General features: G+C 47.4%; 1 protein-coding gene across 2 annotated transcripts in view; it reads right to left on the bottom strand.

Annotated features, from left to right (window-relative positions):
• Positions 1–18,238, bottom strand: part of LOC138792251 (NACHT, LRR and PYD domains-containing protein 3-like) — a 123,561-nt gene that overhangs the window by 90,345 nt on the left and 14,978 nt on the right. For both annotated transcript variants that reach the window (XM_069969456.1, XM_069969457.1), the window contains 3 exons: positions 11,431–11,594; positions 9,099–9,270; positions 6,892–6,957 (listed from right to left, as the gene is read on the bottom strand). In XM_069969456.1, the coding sequence (XP_069825557.1) occupies positions 6,892–6,957; positions 9,099–9,270; positions 11,431–11,594 (402 nt within the window). The remainder of the gene's footprint in view (positions 1–6,891; positions 6,958–9,098; positions 9,271–11,430; positions 11,595–18,238) is intronic.

Raw genomic sequence — 18,238 nt, 5'->3', positions numbered from 1 at the left:
CCTGTTCAGGTTCATTCAAAGTGTATTTGAGGGGACTGTATGTTAGAAAGCCCCACAAAGCACCCCATTTCAGAAACTGCACCCCCCAAACTCTGCAAAAGCACATCCAGAAAGTTTTTAACCCTTTAGTGGAGTCACAGAATAAAAGCTAAGTATGTAAGAAATTTGAAAATTTTAATTTTCTGTGCAGAGATTTTCTTGTAATCCAATATCTTTCATAATTGTAAACCTATTACCAGAGAAATGCACCCCAATATTGATTGCCCCGTTTCTGCAGTTTAAAGAAATACCCCATATGTGGCCCTATTGCGCTATTTGACACAACCACAAGCCTCAGATACAAAGGAGCGCCTAGGTGAATTTCAATGGCTCCGTTATATTTGGTCAATTTTCTGACTGTACCACTTCAGGTTGGCAGAGGCTCTGGGGTGCCAAAACCTAAAAAACACCCCTAAAGGGACACCATTTAAAAAAACTACACCCCTCAAGGAATGTAACAAGGGGTGTGGTGAGCATTTGGACCCCACAGGTGCTTCACAGATTTTCAGAACAATATGGCGTGAAAACATTTTTTTTTATTTTTTACACTAAAACGTTGTTCTAGCCTTCAATTTTTCATTTTCACAAAGGGATAAAAGGAATAACAACCCAAAAAACATGTAGCGCAGTTTCTCCCGAGTACAGAAATACCCCCCATGTGGACATAAAGTGCCAAGCGGGCCAGCACGAGCCTCCAAAGGCAAGGAGCGCCAATTGGCTTTTGGAAGCTGGATTTCACTGGAATGGATTTCAAGGGTCATGTCGCATTTACAAATCGATCGTGCTGCCAAAACACTGGAAACCCCCCACAAGTGACCACATTCTGGAAACTACACCCCTCAAGGAATCTAACAAGGGATGCAGTGAGCATATGAACCCCACTGGTGACGGGCACAAATGTGGAACCATGTGACGTGAAAATTTTCATTTTTTCACTTTCATGTCACAAATGTGCCCGTCATCAAGGGGTCCATATCCTCATTGCACCCCTTGTTAGATTCCGTGAGGGGTGTAGTTTCCAGAATGGGGTCACTTGTGGGGGATTTCCACTGTTTTGGCAGCACAAGGGCTCTGTAAATGCGACATGACATTCATCATCCATTCTGGCCAAATCCAGCCTCAAAATCCAAATGGCGCTCCTTCCCTTCGGAGACTTGCCCTGCGCCCACATGGTGCTTTATGTCCACATGTGGGGTATTTACGGACTCGGGGGAAATTACTCTACACATTTTGTGTGTTTTTTTCTCTTTTAACCCCTTGTGAAAATGAAAAATTTAAGGCTAGACCAACATTATAGTGTAAAAAATTTAATATTTCATTTTCACGCCACAGTTCCACATTTGTGGCCACCACCAGTGTGGTCCATATGCTCACTACACCCCTTGTTACATTCCCTGAGGGGTGTAGTTTCCATAATTGGGTCACTTGTGGGGGGTTTCAACTGTCTTGGCAACACAGGGGCCTTTTACATGCAACAAGGCCCTCGAAATACATTCCAGCCTCCAAAAGCCAAATGGCGCTCCTTCCCTTTGGAGGCTTACCCTGCACCCGTATGGCACTTTATGTCCACATGTGGGGTATTTCTGAACTCAGGGGAAATTTCTCTACACATTTTGTGTTTTTTTTATCTTTTAACCTCTTGTGAAAATGAAAAAATCAAGACAAGATCAATCATTTAGTGTAAAAATGAAAAAGAAATTTACATTAAATGTTGGTCTAGCCTTGATTTTTTTCCATTTTCTACAAGGGGTTAAAAAAGAAAATGAACGCAAAACGTGTTAGGTAATTTCCCCTGAGTAGGAAAACTACCCCACAGTGGTGACATAATGTGCCATAGGGCACAGGGCAAGCACCAAAGGGACAGAGCGCCATTTAGAGGTTGGAATGGAGGATGGAGGCCATGTCGCAATACAAAGCTCCTGTGCTGCCAGGACAGTAGAAACCCCACAAAAGACCCCATTCTGGAAATTACACCCATAAGGAATCTAACGAGGGGTGCAGTGAGCATATGGACCCCACTGGTGACAGCACTTATGTAGAAACTGTGCCGTAAAAATAAAAAATACCATTTTTTTCATTTTCACGTCACAAATGTGGCCGTCACCAGGGGTATATCCCCGCTGCCCCCCTTTTAGATCCTTTATGGGGTGTAGTTTCCAGAATGGGGCACTTGTGGGGGGTTTCTACGCCCTGGCCGCACAGAGGCTTTGTAATTGCATCATGGCATCCTCTAATGGAATGGCGGCCATACTTATTTAGGGGGAAGGGGGAAAGGGCCATTCTAATTTATTTGGGGGTATTAGGCCAATTATAGTTTATAAGGTTGAAAATGACAGGTGTCCAAAATTCAACCTGTGTGAATCAGAGGAAGGCAAAAAACCCTTGTGAGGCAGACGACAGTAGCCTCATCACAGGGGAAAAATTCCTCCCGACTCCATAATGGCGATCAGAATAATCCTGGATCAACGTGACCCTGAAATAGGAATAAGGGACAGAATTTATATTAATGTAGAACCCCAATGACGTGTGGTACGCCTTGGAGCGATCCAGTATGCAGAGGACGGGGTGATCAGGACAGGTGTCACACTGGAAAATGGGCCTCCTGATCCCCCTGTTACGCCACCTCTGCACTTCTTCTGGGGTCTCCTGTTTTCCAGTGTGGGGGAGGTCACCTGGAAAATGTTGCCTGGTGCGATACGGGGTCCTTCATATCCAGAAGCGCTGGGTTCCGCTCCATGGCTGCTAAATATAGGGCTCTATTACTGTCTGATATTTTCGGATCGTGCCGCAAGCTACAGTAGCTCGGGCAGCGAGACAGGAAGAAGAGGGGGTGCTGGTATAAAAGTTATCCCGTACAGGTGGTGACCTTTATCCAGCAGTGGAAGATCAGTTCCCGGACGATCTTCCCACTAACTCCGAGGATGGGGGGGAGGGGCATCGGGGGGCTCGTGATACACTCTAAGGGTACGTGCACACTGCGGAATGGCGAGGATAACCCCTTCGGCATTCCGAGCTGGCACCCACCGGCGGACATGATGCGGGCGGCGTCTCCGTCCGTGTCAGACTCCATTCTATGCACGGGCGGATTCCGCTCTCCGTCCAACACGTATTCATTCTTTGGACGGACGATGGAATCCGCCCGTGCATAGAATGGAGTCTATGACACGGGTGGAGACGCGCGCCCGCATCAGTCCGCCGGCGGGTGCCAGCTGCGGAATGCACAAAGGTTATCCTTCGCCATTCCGCAGTGTGCACTACCCAAATCTGTAAGTGTACCCTGAGGTACTCTCACAGAGTTTGTAGAATTTTACGCCATACGTGATCTCTTATTGGGACGGTACTGGCGAAAAAGTGGGTTTATACCCTAAGGCTATGTTCACACTACGTATATGTCCGGCCGCATATTGTACGTGGCCGGACATATACGTGTGAAACTCCGGCGGGGTATTTACGTAAGTTGCGGCCAGCTACGTACGGTCCGCGAACTTACGCCCATAGTCTACTTACGCTTCCCGAGCGCCGTACGTAGCGATCTGACAGCAGTCTTTTACTTGGAAATCTTCGCCTAGCCCGGGACACCCCACAGAACCTTTTGGATTGGCAAATCAAAGTGCAAAAATGAAGAAATCACCACTACGTACGGGACCGCATGTTAGGCTACGGGCGTAAGTTACAGCATTTCCGTCCTGAAACAATGGTCTGGTTCATTTTTTACGGCGCCGCATACGATCCGGGCGCAAGTTCTCACGTAGTGTGAACTGTGCAGCCTTGGGCTATGTTCACACTACGTAAGTCTCCGGACATAGCGCGTTCCGTGAATAAGCGGCCGGAGACTTACGTAGTTTGCGTACAATGGGAAGTATAGGAAGTACGGCTGCACAGTTCACACTACGTACGAACTTACGCCAGGATTGCGGTCCCGTACGTAGTGGTGATTTCTTCTTTTTTGCAGCTTTTTGTGCCGATCCAAAAGGTTCTGTGGGGTGTCCGGGGCTACCGCTGTCAGATCGCTTCATAGGGGGCTCAGGAAGCGTAAGTAGACTATGGGCGTACGTTCGCAATGCATACGCATCCGGCCGCACATCGAATATTCGCACGCCCGTAGTTTCAGCCGCACATGTACGGCGCCGTAAGAAATGCTTACGGATTCGTACGCAGTGTGAACATAGCCTCAAGATGTAAACAGTATGCATCATAATATTCATGATATACCTACGATAGAAATTGGGTGCTGCAACGCCAGAGCTGTTCCAGCTGTTTTGTCACTGTGCTAATAAAAATGCATAAAAAAAAAATCATCATCAATCTTTCGCCTATATCGGCCTTCCAGTTGCAGCAAGGCATTAGCTGAGACTATAACTGATCGGTGGGGGCAGGGCCGTTTTAATACATTGGTGGGCCCAGTGCACAGCCCTCAAGAGTGGGCCCCCCCCTTCCCTTTCTGCACATTGTATAATGTACTGAATTTGCCCCCACACTGTATCAAGAGCCCCAATATATACAGTAGTTACCTTATAACACTATTTCCACCATACAGTGATTACATATTACATAAAAACTGCACTGAACAAAACAGAAAGATATCACCAATGATACCATTACATAATACCGCCACACCATGACCCCTAACACTACAACCCTATAACAGAGTGCAGTTACATCCAGTGACTCACCGGGGGCGTCTTCTCTGATCAGAGTCTGTCACCTTTTCTTTTTCTCTCCATCCAGCCTGGGCCACCTTGAAGTCTTCTCCTGGCTGTGAATCTTCTCTCCAGAATCTGCCAGACAAATATTTTAGGCTCCAACACATACAGTAGTTAGGTCCCTTGTACCCCTATACAGTAGTTACACCCCTCTGTACCCCTACATAGTTACACCCCTCTGTGCCTCCATAGTTTTAAGGTGTCCCTGTAGTATATAGACCCTCATGTGCTCCTCCAGTTATATACAGCCCTCCTGTGCGCTCCCCCATTAGTATATAGCCCCACTGTGCACTCTCCCCAGTAGTATATAGCCCCCCCTGTGCTCTCCCACAATAGTATATAGCCCCCCTGTGCTCTCCCACAATAGTATATAGCCCCCCTGTGCTCTCCCCCAATAGTATATAGCCCCCCTGTGCTCTCCAATAGTATATAGACCCCTATGCTCTCCCACAATAGTATATAGCCCCCCTGTGCTCTCCACCAATAGTATATAGCCCCCCTGTGCTCTCCAATAGTATATAGACCCCTATGCTCTCCCACAATAGTATATAGCCCCCCTGTGCTCTCCCCCAATAGTATATAGCCCCCCTGTGCTCCCCCCAAATAGTATATAGCCCCCTGTGCTCTCCCCAATAGTATATAGCCCCCCTGTGCTCTCCATAATATATAGCCCCCCTGTGCTCTCCCCCATAGTATATAGACCCCTGTGCTCCTCAATAGTATATAGCTCCCTGTGCTCCCCAATAGTATATAGCTCCCCTGTGCTCCCCAATAGTATATAGCCCCCTGTGCTCCCCAATAGTATATAGTTCCCCTGTGCTCCCCCATAGTATATAGCCCCTGTGCTCCCCCATAGTATATAGCACCCTGTGCTCCCCGATAGTATATAGCCCCCTGTGCTCCCCAGTAGTATATAGCCCCCTGTACTCCCCAGTAGTATATAGCTCCCCTGTGCTCCCCAGTAGTATATAGCTCCCCTGTGCTCCCCAGTAGTATATAGCTCCCCTGTGCTCCCCCATAGTATATAGCCCCCTGTGCCCCCCATAGTATATAGAACCCTGTGCCCCCCCATAGTATATAGCTCCCCTGTGCTCCCCCATAGTATATAGCTCCCCTGTGCTCCCCCATAGTATATAGCTCCCCTGTGCTCCCCCATAGTATATAGCCCCCTGTGCTCCCCCATAGTATATAGCCCCCTGTCCTTCCCCATAGTATATAGCCCCCTGTGCCCCCCATAGTATATAGAACCCTGTGCCCCCCCATAGTATATAGCTCCCCTGTGCTCCCCCATAGTATATAGCTCCCCCTCCCATATAACATTGAAAAAAACAAACACTTTTACTCACCTAGGTCCACGCGTTCCTCTTCTCTTCCCTCTTGTGGCCGCACTTCCTGCGGTCACAAGAGGCTGCACTCCCCTCACCCTCGCGCCGACGCTCCAGTGACGTCGGGCGCTAGAGGGAGAGTGCGGCCTCTTGTGACCGCAGGAAGTGCGGCCACAAGAGTGACAATGGCTCTCTCTCTGTCAGTGAGTGACACTGAGTGACAAGTGCCAATGAGTGACAAGAGTGACAAGTGCCAATGGCTCTCTCTCTGTCAGTGTCGCTGCTGCTGCAGCGCTGAAGCACCGCAGCAGCAGTGGGCGGGGGCAGCGGCGAACGCCGGCGGGGCCCTGCAGGGGGCGCCATGGAGGGGTAAGTAGATTACCCATCCATGGCGCTCCCCCCTGACAGGCTGGTGGCCGCAGCCCTGTGCGACCGCATTGGTCGCACATAGCAACGGCCGGCCTGCTCGGGGGGGCCCCTTTAACCAGTGGGCCCGGTGCACGTGCACCATGTGCCCTCTGGTTAAAGCGGCCCTGGGTGGGGGTCCAACTTCTGAAACCCCACCCATCACATTACCGGGGTTCTGAATGCCCCTACATGAGTGAAGCAGTTGTAGACGTTGTGTAAGCGCACTGCTGCTCCACTCATACCCTGTAAATCTGACAAAGATAGCGGCATACAGCGATCGGCCACCATGAGAAGTCACAGTGTGTAACAAACTGTGGAGAATATATACATAGTTTGGCTAAGGTAACCCAGTGGGTCTGCACACATTGGGGCATTACACTGTGATGATAATACGGCTATATATTATGTGCACTTACCCATCAGCTCGGGGGTAAGTTGGTGCCCATCTTTATCCAGTATGATTTGTTCCACCAGAGAGTCACCTAATAAGAAATGAGAGATGTCAATGATTCTCTAAAGACGTTATCAGATAGCCGCACCAAACCGCCGGTACTGTTCTGTTCCCAGGGTCTGCCTGTCTCCTGGGCCGGTATTTGGGCTGAAAACAACTTTTATTTGCTCCACAAGAGCATACTGACACCCGGCCTTACCGCTGGAGAGAGCCAAGCACATCACTCGTCTCTTTCCGTCTGCTTTCTAGTCACGTGTCGGCTCACAGATCTATTCAAAAAAAGGAGTTGGGGCACTGATACAGAGAAGCCCTGGGGGGCCCAGAGGTCTGACCCCCCCCCCCACATTATAATCACCGTAGCAAATAGACCACCGTAGGTCAGTTAAAACTTAACCTTTAATTATAAATCATGGATGATTAAAAAGTATGCGCTTATGACAATACACACCTGTGAACACTAATAAAAAATGAACAAAAAATATGATAGAGATATAGGGCAGGTATAACCCAAATATGGATGGGTGGGTTATACGGTAGGGGAGAGACAAAGGAGATGTGTACCCTGCTCTACGAGCACAATAGTCTTGCCCTGCCTTTTGGGGGACCCACCTCCTTAATAGGGTGGCCCCAACCACGGTGTCGATCCCTACTCTCACTAAAGTGCCCAGGAAAAAATAATAAACAGACAGACAATCTTAACTAATGTGAATCACACATCTACTATATACATATATATACACCAATGGATGATTAATGTATCCATCAACAAAAGATGCATAAGATACCTACAACGTATCTCTTTGTTCCTTGTTCCAACGCGTTTCCCCTGGAAAATTATTGTGGATATCTACCAGGTTTATCAGGGAACTAATGACATTGTCATACTTGTCCCCTATCCTGTGCCCCCGCATACAGTGCCACACACACTGCCCCTACATACGGTGCCAAACACATTGCCCCCATATACAGTGCCAGACACACAGCCATCACATTCCATGCCAGAAACATTGCCCCCATATACAGTGCCAGACACACTGCCCCCCACATTCCATGCCAGACACACTGCCCCCCACATACAGTGCCAGACACACTGCCCCCCACATTCCATGCCAGACACACTGCCCCCCACATACATTGCCAGACACACTGCCCCCCACATACATTGCCAGACACACTGCCCCCCACATACATTGCCAGACACACTGCCCCCCACATACATTGCCAGACACACTGCCCCCCATATACAGTACCAGACACACTGCCCCCATATACAGTGCCAGACACACTGCCCCCCACATACAGTGCCAGACACACTGCCCCCCACATACAGTGCCAGACACACTGCCCCCCACATACAGTGCCAGACACACTGCCCCCCACATACAGTGCCAGACACACTGCCCCCACATACAGTGCCAGACACACTGCCCCCCACATACAGTGCCAGACACACTGCCCCCACATACAGTGCCAGACACACTGCCCCCCACATACAGTGCCAGACACACTGCCCTCCACATACAGTGCTAGACACATCGCCTGCTGATTTAGTTATAATGACAGGTATGCTTTAAGATACACAAATATAATACAGTGATCCCTCAACTTACAATGGCCTCAAGATACAATATTTTCAACATACAATGGTCCTTTCTGGACCATCGTGACTTGAGACAAGACTCAACATACAATGCTACAGACAGTCGGGATCTGTGGCACATGTAAATAACTAGATGATCAACCAATGAAACTGTCCATTTTACTGGTAAAACCCCAATATTAGTGAAGTGCCTGCACTGGTTGGCTCTCTAATAGTGATTCTCCTAGTATAGTGTGATACTACATGTCCTGTGCTGCTCTGTATCTGGGCCAGTTTTCCATAGAATTTTGGTCTCAACATACAATGGTCGTCCTGGAACCAATTAATATTGTATGTTGAGGGAACACTGTACATATGTAGGTAAGTGGGTTTTTTTGGGTTATCCAATGCTGCATTTATCTTAGCCTGAGGCGCTGATACAGATACTGAGGGTGCGGAGCATAAAAAGCAGAAGAAAACGTTTTCATATAAATGGGAATCAGCTCCAGATCCAGAGGGGAGATCTTATTATTGTGTTCTAGGTAAGTAATGACAACCCCTATTCCATGCTGACGTCTCTTCAACAATGTTACCTGTATGACGGAGTTCCTCCAGTACAGCGAGCAGGTCAGGGGAGCCATGATTCTTCTGTAAGACGTATAGACTGACCCACAATGCTATCACAGCTTCTCTACCTCTCTGGAAAATATCCTGTAGTAATGTCCGGGCCAATGTTCTTCTATCATCTTCTAGACTCTGGTACTTCTAGAACACAAGAAAGATCCAACATAAGGAACGTTATACAAAGATAAACCATAACAAAGGGTTATCACCCGCAGTTACCGCCTGTCGATCTGGTGCAGTATGTGACAACTCATGGACAAAGTGCAGACAGGTATACTAGTAACTGCACATTCACCTTGTGCAGACACTAGGCACAACACTATGATGAGTTTATATACCAAGATGGATCAGCGACTAAGTTTAACAATATGGACGGAGAAACACTGGCCTGGATCACGCCAGATAGCACGGAACTCCCTTCAAATCTACGTATCGTACTGCACAGCGCAGGTAACTGGGAAGACTAGGACACCTAGCTACACCCAGATAACCATGGCTGGGGCTCGTACTACCCTACTGGGACGGGTTCTACACTACTAGGTGGGTAACACGAGCCCCAGGCCGTTATCTGGGTTAAGCAGACTCCCGAGCCTTCCCAGTTGTCCTGCACTGCGCAGTGGATTACGTAGACTTTCCTTAGTACCTTTGTTCCAATGGGGTCAGTTCCTATGACACTGAAGGTAACTACCCTGCTCTTTTTAGAGAGGTTCACGGCATGGACAAGGTGTTCCCTGTTTGGCTTCTCTCCCCTTGTGAAAGGCCTAGCACTGCATATCGGGATCTAGTGCGCATAAAAAGAAACTGTAGTTTGCTTAGCTGTGTCCCTGTCAGAGGACCTGGCCAAAGCTAAGTCCTGGCTTAGCTTCTCCAGAGACTTGTTTGTTTGCTTCCTCCCACATTGAATACCACACTAGAACTCAACTACTCCTCCCACAAGGAAGTCCTCCCTACAGGGGCTAACTAAACCCTCCTGTGATTGGTGGTGTGTGTGTATGTGTAGAGAGAGAGAGAAAGAGTGGAGGATAGGTCAGAAAAAGAGAGAAAAGCACCTGCACCTTTGACAGGACCAGACATAACATGTGACATAAAACACTTAACCCCTTTTCTTCCTTCAGCTGTGCACAGGAAAATGCAAAACAAGAGTCCGTGGAGTCTCGGTTGCAAGTGTCAAAACACTGGATAGCCAGATATCTCTAGCCTGTTGCCACGGGGTGCCTCCATGATGGGGAGAGCACCACACCACCCTGATAAATAGCCCCTTAAGTCCCACTCGGTTGCGAGTATAAGAACATAAATAGGGAAATACCAGGGTGGCCCCTTTTTGTCAATGTCTAACTCTAGGTATGAGTATTGCGATCATGACAAGGGCTTGCCAAGGCAGGCTTCCATCCACAGACAGCTGTTTCGGGCTATTTGCCCCTCGTCAGTGTGGAGTAGGATTCTGGCTAGTTGGGGCAATGAAAAATCAACCAACAAAACACAGTAATCACTAAACTCAGTGATTAAGTGATTACTGTGTTTTAGCCAGAATCCTACTCCACACTGACGAGGGGCAAATAGCCCGAAACGGCTGTCTGTGGATGGAAGCCTGCCTTGGCAAGCCCTTGTCATGATCGCAATACTCATACCTTGAGTTAGACATTGACAAAAAGGGGCCACCCTGGTGTTTCCCTATTTATGTTCTAATACTTGTAACCGAGTGAGACTTAAGGGGCTATTTATCAGGGTGGTGTGGTGCTCTCCCCATCATGGAGGCACCCCGTGGCAACAGGCTATCTGGCTATCCCGTGTTTTGAGACTCCACGGACTCTTGTTTTGCATATTTAAATTTTTGGGGGCATCAGTGGAGACTCTTGATTGAGTACTTTGGAGTTTTTTTTCACGATTACTGTATTTTGTTGTGTGCACAGGAGAAGCTACATACAAAACAGTAGTGACACCTAGTGGGGAAAACACAGAATACAGTTACAGCTTCTCCCACTCTGTAAACCTGAGTGAAAACTTTACACAGGTGCATAAGGACAACACCCTGTGCTGAGACACTAGACTTCTACATCTGCCCCCTTGGGTCGCTGTGCTCATGCACCACAATAACACATGATAACACAGAGGGCTCCTGTATATAACACGGGGGGCTCCTGTATATAACACATGATAACACGGGGGCTCCTGTATATAACACATGATAACACGGGGGGCTCCTGTATATAACACATGATAACACGGAGGGCTCCTGTATATAAAACATGATAACACGGGGGGGGCTCCTGTATATAACACCGGCAGGTCATGGCCTCTCACCTTTACATTAGGAATATTCCGGGCATTGAGCTCTGTGAGAAGTGGGTGAGGGTCCAGGTTCTCCACAATGAGCTGCAGATCATCCTGGAAATATTCATACGTCATCCTCAGGACATGATCTTCATACTGACAAATCTCCTGGTGAAACTCCCGGGTGTCATCATCTAGGAAACAATAGGAGACACAAGAATGACGTCTTCTGGGACCTGCAGAACACTGACAGCATCTTATGTATAATCTTCCTGTCCTGGATCATTCTAGAAGGTTCCACTGATCAGACATCCAGTGTCCCCGATCACTGACCAGCACAATGACCATGGATTTACAGGACCAAATTTAATAATGTGTCTCTGCCTAATTCTTGCTGAAGATGTGGTGCAGAAAAGCTTTCTCCACGTATATTATGCAAAAAAGGGATCCCATAGATTTCTATTGGTAATCGGTACCACAATCACAGTCCGCACTAGGACATGTCCTTTTTCTTACGGAACAGATTACAGATCATAATTAAAACGAACTGTGCGCATAACCCAATATAAATCAATTTGCTCTACATTGAACCGTGATTATGGATCCGCAATTAAGGCCAACCATACAGGACATGTAAATAAGGCCTTAATCTCCCTCAATCTGCCTTAGGCCTGGTTCACACGCTGTATAAGTGCTGTTTACACAGCCGAGTCACAGAAGGGCCGCTGTCTGTGAAGTTCATCCCGGGTCGGTAATGATGAACTTAAATTTTTTTTAATTGGAATGTGGATGCATTCCAGGGTATATAAATTACATTCAGGTATATATAAATTACATTCATGTGTACATATATTACATTCGGGTGTGCCCGCATTAAAATTACCCATAGCAGACAATGTAAAGTGTGGCCGGAGCTGCACTTTACATTGTCTGCACCGTCAGTTTTGTGTGCCCACTATTCAATGAAAAGAAGCTGCTCAAAACTGACATGTCAGTTTTTTTGGGGGGGGGGTAAATAAGATGTTTATTGCACACTGAAAACAGGCACTCCTGTATAACAAACAAAACTATATAGCAATACAAAAAATTACAATAATCTGTGTCGTCATCGCTATATAACCATAACCCTCATTGGGCTAAGGAGCATGGCGTCTTTGATCATAAAATACAAACTTCTCGCATAGAGATAACTATAAATGCAAGGCGCACATATCAAATAGCAAAACATCAGGAGTCTGATAACCCAAAACTGGAAAAGAGGATAGAGAAAACTCCCTAAAAAGTAGGAGAATAAAAAAAGAAAAGAGGAGAAGCAGATGAAGAGGAGGAGAAGGAGGGGGAAAGATATGGGAGGGGGGAGGGAGGGAAAGAAACATGGGGAAAGGGAGAAGGACTAGGGAAGGGTGTGGGAACCCCTACTCTACCATTGAGCAACATGAGAGGTTATCTCCAATGATTAGAGATCCACAAAGATAAGTCTCCAGTATTCTCAAATGAACCCCAGCAGAACCAAACTCTCGTAAAGTTACCTTTCTCTTTTTCCGAGTGAGCAGTGAGCTCCTCCATTCGTCTGAGAAAAGAGAGGGAATCCAAGAAGTCTCCTGAGGATGGAGGGGTTCTATCCTTCCACTTCCTTGGGATCGCTTGTCATGCTGCATGCATAAAATGGCGTAAAAGCCCTTTACGAAAGGACTTGTCAGAGCCACTAGACAAAGATAGCAGTGCTAATCCTAAGGTGGGTTGTGTCGTAGTGGAGCATACTTTATCATACAGAGCGAACTCCGCTCTCCAAAAACTCCTCATGACCAGGCAGGTCCACCAAATATGTTTCAAGCTACCTGGGCTCGCACCACATCTCCAGCAAGAGGGATCAACTGAGGGGAAAAGCCTATGGAGTCTCTCCGGATAATAATACCAGTGTGTTAATATTTTGAAATTTTACTCTTGTGCATAGCTGGAAAGGGAAGACTTATGTACACGGAGAAAGACAGTTCTCCAGTCCTCCTCAGAGACATGTCAGTTTTTTGTATACACGCTGGCCGGGATTCCATAGCAATTAAAGCGATTGGCAAATCCATTAACCCATAGCTGCACCAGGACGTTGCTGAATGTCCTGGTGCTGCTATGGGAGTTTAGAGGGGGGTCGCACGGCGACCCCGCTCTGAACCGCCACGATCCCGGGTGTTATATGCAGCCCGGGACCGCAGCTATTAGCCGTGTCCCAGAATGGGGTCTGCATGTGTCCCGGGCCGGGGTCTGCACCGTAATGGTGCTGATCCCGACTCGGCACTCTATTGCTTTCGGTTTCAGCAGCCAAAAGCAATAGAGCCCAGATCTCATTGATCTTTGCTGTATAACTATACTGCTAAGATCTCAATAAGAGATCAGTGTAGTAATACTAGAAGTCCCCCAGGGGGGCTTCTAGTATACGTGTAAAAAAAAAAAAAAAAAATGATTTTTTATTAATAATCCCCTCCACTAATAAAAGTTTAAATCACCCCTCTTTCCCCATTTTATAAATAAAAATAAATAAATAAACATGTTTGGTATCGTTGTGTGCATAATGGCCTGAACTATTAAATTATCACAATCGCGATCTCACACGATAAACGGTGTAAGCGTAAAAAAATTCCAAAGTGCAAAATTGCGCATTTTTGGTCACATCAAATCTGGAAAAATTGTAATAAAAAGCGATCAAAAAGTCGCATATGTGCAATCAAGGTACTGATAGAAATATCACATCATGGCGCAAAAAATGACACCTCACACAGCCCCATAGACCAAAGGATAAAAGCGCTATAAGCCTGGGAATGGAGCAATTTTAAGGAACATATATTTTTGAAAAAGGTTTTTATTTTTTTTTAAAAGCCACCAAATAAAAAGAAAAATTATACATGTTACATATCGTTGCGATCGTAACAACTTGAGGAACATGAATAACAAGTCAGTTTTACCCTAGGGAGAATGGCGTAATAACAAAACCCCCCCAAATAAAAAAAAAAATTGTTTTCACCACACATATAATTTTTTTTTTAGTTCAAACATTTTATTGAGTTTTCACATAATATAACATTGGTACTGAAGAAAAGTATCACTAGCCATATAAATTCACGAATATACATATCTAATAAAACAAGGCCGACAACAATAACTAAATCTTACTCCACTTATACATAGAATGAAGATAGTAGATATATGGTGCTATTTATCACAAGAATATAGTGTACAAATACAAAGCAAAGCCTACAAGAATGGATCTAGGGTGCCGGCAGCCGACATCTTCTAGTACCAGGTGGTTGAGGTAAAGTGAGACATGATAGGACGTCTTTCTGCCTGCGAGAAGCACTGGATTAGGAATAGTTTCCATTTCTTAAAGATGGAAGCTGTAAAGGTCTCCTTATTGCGTACAGTGTCCAGCATCTCCCAGTGTATATAATTTATCTATACATATATATATATATATATATATATATATATATATATATAATTTTTTTCTGGGGTCATAAGGGTCATCTTTGTCTCTAGGTGAAAAAATGCATGCGCTATGGCCTTATAAACACAAGGAGGTGTCCCCTAAGGGTTAAATAATGGCCGTGGTTGCAAAACTGCAACTACGGCCGTTGTTTAATGAATTTATATGTTGTGTGAACTTAGCCTCATTCTGTTACTTCCAGGTTAGGCATGCCCGCAGAGTACAATTCGGGGGAGAGCTCATTGATCTAGATCAGACATGTTAAACTCTGGCCCGTGGCCCCATTATTTTTGGCCGCCTAGGAAATTGATTAATTCCCTAGAGCTGGCCTGCCGATAGGACATCACAAATGATTATAATATAGGCGGTCTTCTGGACTGCCCATATTATACTCTGATGCGATGTGCGCCGGGAACCTGTCACCCCTGAACGGCACCCGAAAGCCACCCTACCCCTGCATAAGGCCCCCATGCATACCCCATCCTGCCAATGCCGCTGCGGAGATACGGCCGCCTGCTCATCTGACATCCGTATGTTTGCGGCGGCACCGACAGGATGGGGTAAGCATGGGGGCCTGGGGTAAGGTGGCTTCCGGGTGCCGTTCAGGGGTGACAGGTTCCCTTAACTTTTAGGCCACTGCGGCCACTCCCAGCATGGTCTCTGGTGCCCGGTGTGCACAACAGCCAGACGCTGCCAGAGACAGTAAGGATCCTTGCGCGGTACTGCAGTGGTTTATCTCCTGCACGGAGCTTTGGCTCACGTGCCGGAGGGGAGGAGACGGCTCTGCCTGCAGCCTTAAAGTTAAAGGGGTAGTGCGGCGGTAAAGAATTATTCACAGAATAACACACATTACAAAGTTATACAACTTTGTAATGTATGTTATGTCTGTGAATGGCCCCCTTCCCCGTGTCCCACCACCCCCACCTGTGTACCCGGAAGTCACGTGCCGACCACCGTCTCCGATCTTCAGCCAGTGACGTCTTCTTCAGGCGGCCGGCGGACTGTCCCGAATGCCGGCCGCCCTCTGCAGCGTCATCCGATGCTCAGCCGCGATTGGCTGAGCCTAACTGTGCTCAGCCAATCGCGGCTGAGCGGCTGATGACGCGGCCGTCATGGGGAGAGAGGAGCGGCTGCACATCACACCTATGGCTGATACTAATGCTGCTAAGCCATATCCATACTTGTGTTGTTTGGGGGCAGCCTTCCCCGTTGGTGGTGCTGGCTGGGACTTTTGGGGGGGCATTTTGGATTTGGTCCTGTGACATGGGGGTTGCTGGGCCATTCCATGGCCTCCCTTCCCTGCATGTGCACGCTTTGCGGGGGTGGCGGTCACTGACCGACACGGTACACGGGGCGATATGGCTTGATCAATTTATATTCCAACATCCTGAAGTTGTTTTTTTAAAATAGGCTTAGCAGCATTAGTATCAGCCATAGGTGTGATGTGCAGCCGCTCCTCTCTCTCCATGTCGGATTTTGCATTTCTCTCTACTTTCTGGGCAGCTGGCACTCCCCTTTAAAAGACCCATGTGACCTAAGTCAGCAGAGCATATACCTTTGCTCACATGACAGTACCTCCATGTTTTTCCCATTCTGCCTGCAGCAGTTTTGGTGAGTGTTATACCATATCCATACTTGTGTTGTTTGGGGGCAGCCTTCCCCGCCGGTGGTGCTAGCTGGGACTTTTGGGGGGGCATTTTGGGTTTGGTCCTGTGACATGGGGGTTGCAGGGCCATTCCATGGCCTCCCTTCCCTGCATGTGCACGCTTTGCGGGGGTGGCGGTCGTTGACCGACAAGGTGTGGAGTTAGCGTAGGGACCCGTGTGAACCAGGAGACCTGCACGTTGGTACACAGGGCGATATGGCTTGATCAATTCATATTCCAACATCCTGAAGTTTTTTTTTTTAAATAGGCTTAGCAGCAATAGTATCAGCCATAGGTGTGATGTGCAGCCGCTCCTCTCTCTCCATGTCAGATTCTACAATATAAGACACTATTGTGGGGGGCTGGCTACTATATGGGACACTATTGTGGAGGCTTGCTACTATATGGGACACTATTGTGAAGGCTTGCTACTATATGGGAAACAGATTGCTGAACTCAGGGAGAACAGCCAAATGACAACACTGCCGGCTGCTAGTGAAAGCGCTCAATGCAGTGAAGTCCTAGGTGCATTGCCCCCTGGGAAACATGAATATGCAAAACAGGAGCCCGTGGAGCCTCATTGAAGAGTCTCAAAACACAGGACTAGCCAGATATCCCTCCGGGAAGGAACCAGCCAAGGGGCAGCTCCTGTTAGGAAACCACCAAAACCACCATATTAAGTGGCCCTTTAAGTCAATGTAATGACAAGGGATAAACCAAGGCTAGGTAACCATCCACATACAGCTGTTTCGGGGTGTTGCCCCTCATCAGCCGGCAGTGTTGTCATTTGGCTAGTCTCCCTGAGTTCAGCAATCTGTTTCTCTTATTGCTCTACTAGGCATTGCTCCCACCTAGCCAGAATCCTGCTCCACACTGATGAGGGGCAACACCCCGAAACAGCTGTATGTGGATGGTTACCTAGCCTTGGTTTATCCCTTGTCATTACATTGACTTATAGGGCCACTTAATATGGTGGTTTTGGTGGTTTCCTAACAGGAGCTGCCCCTTGGCTGGTTCCTTCCCGGAGGGATATCTGGCTAGTCCTGTGTTTTGAGACTCTTCAATGAGGCTCCACGGGCTCCTGTTTTGCATATTCATGCTACTATATGGGACACTATTGGGAGGGCTGGCAAATATATGGCGCACTATTGTGGGGGCTGGCTACTATATGGGGCACTATTGTGGGGTGATGGCTACTATATGGGGCACTATTGTGGGGTGATGGCTACTATATGGGGCACTATTGTGGGGTGATGGCTACTATATGGGACACTATTGTGGGGTGATGGCTACTATGTGTGGCACTATATGGAAAACTATCGAGGGGGGCTGACTTCTATATGCAGCACCATTGTGGGGGCTACTATGTGGGACACTATTGTGGGGATTTACCATATCATTTATTGTAGTGCAAAGTGCTTGGTGACAGGTGACAGGAACGCTGCACCCCCTCTGAAAGTTCCAGATATGCTGCTTTTGTGCTTCAATGAATATCATGGTTGGCCCGTAACTTTGCCCAAGTTTTTAATTTTGGCCCACTGTCTATTTGAGTTTGACACCCCTGATCTAGGGATGGTCCGAACCTGCCGAGGTTTGGGTTTGTACTAACCCGGACTCTGGGCAATGATTTATGCTGTCTTAAACCTCCGTGGAGAGAGTGGATAAAGCGGGAGGACCGCCTGGAAAACTGGGATACGCCCTGTAGCTGTATCCCGGTTTTC

The sequence above is a fragment of the Dendropsophus ebraccatus genome, chromosome 5 (genome assembly GCF_027789765.1).
Source record: "Dendropsophus ebraccatus isolate aDenEbr1 chromosome 5, aDenEbr1.pat, whole genome shotgun sequence".
In the NCBI taxonomy this organism is placed as follows: Eukaryota; Metazoa; Chordata; class Amphibia; order Anura; family Hylidae; genus Dendropsophus; species Dendropsophus ebraccatus.
This window is presented reverse-complemented; position numbering and strand designations above follow the sequence as displayed.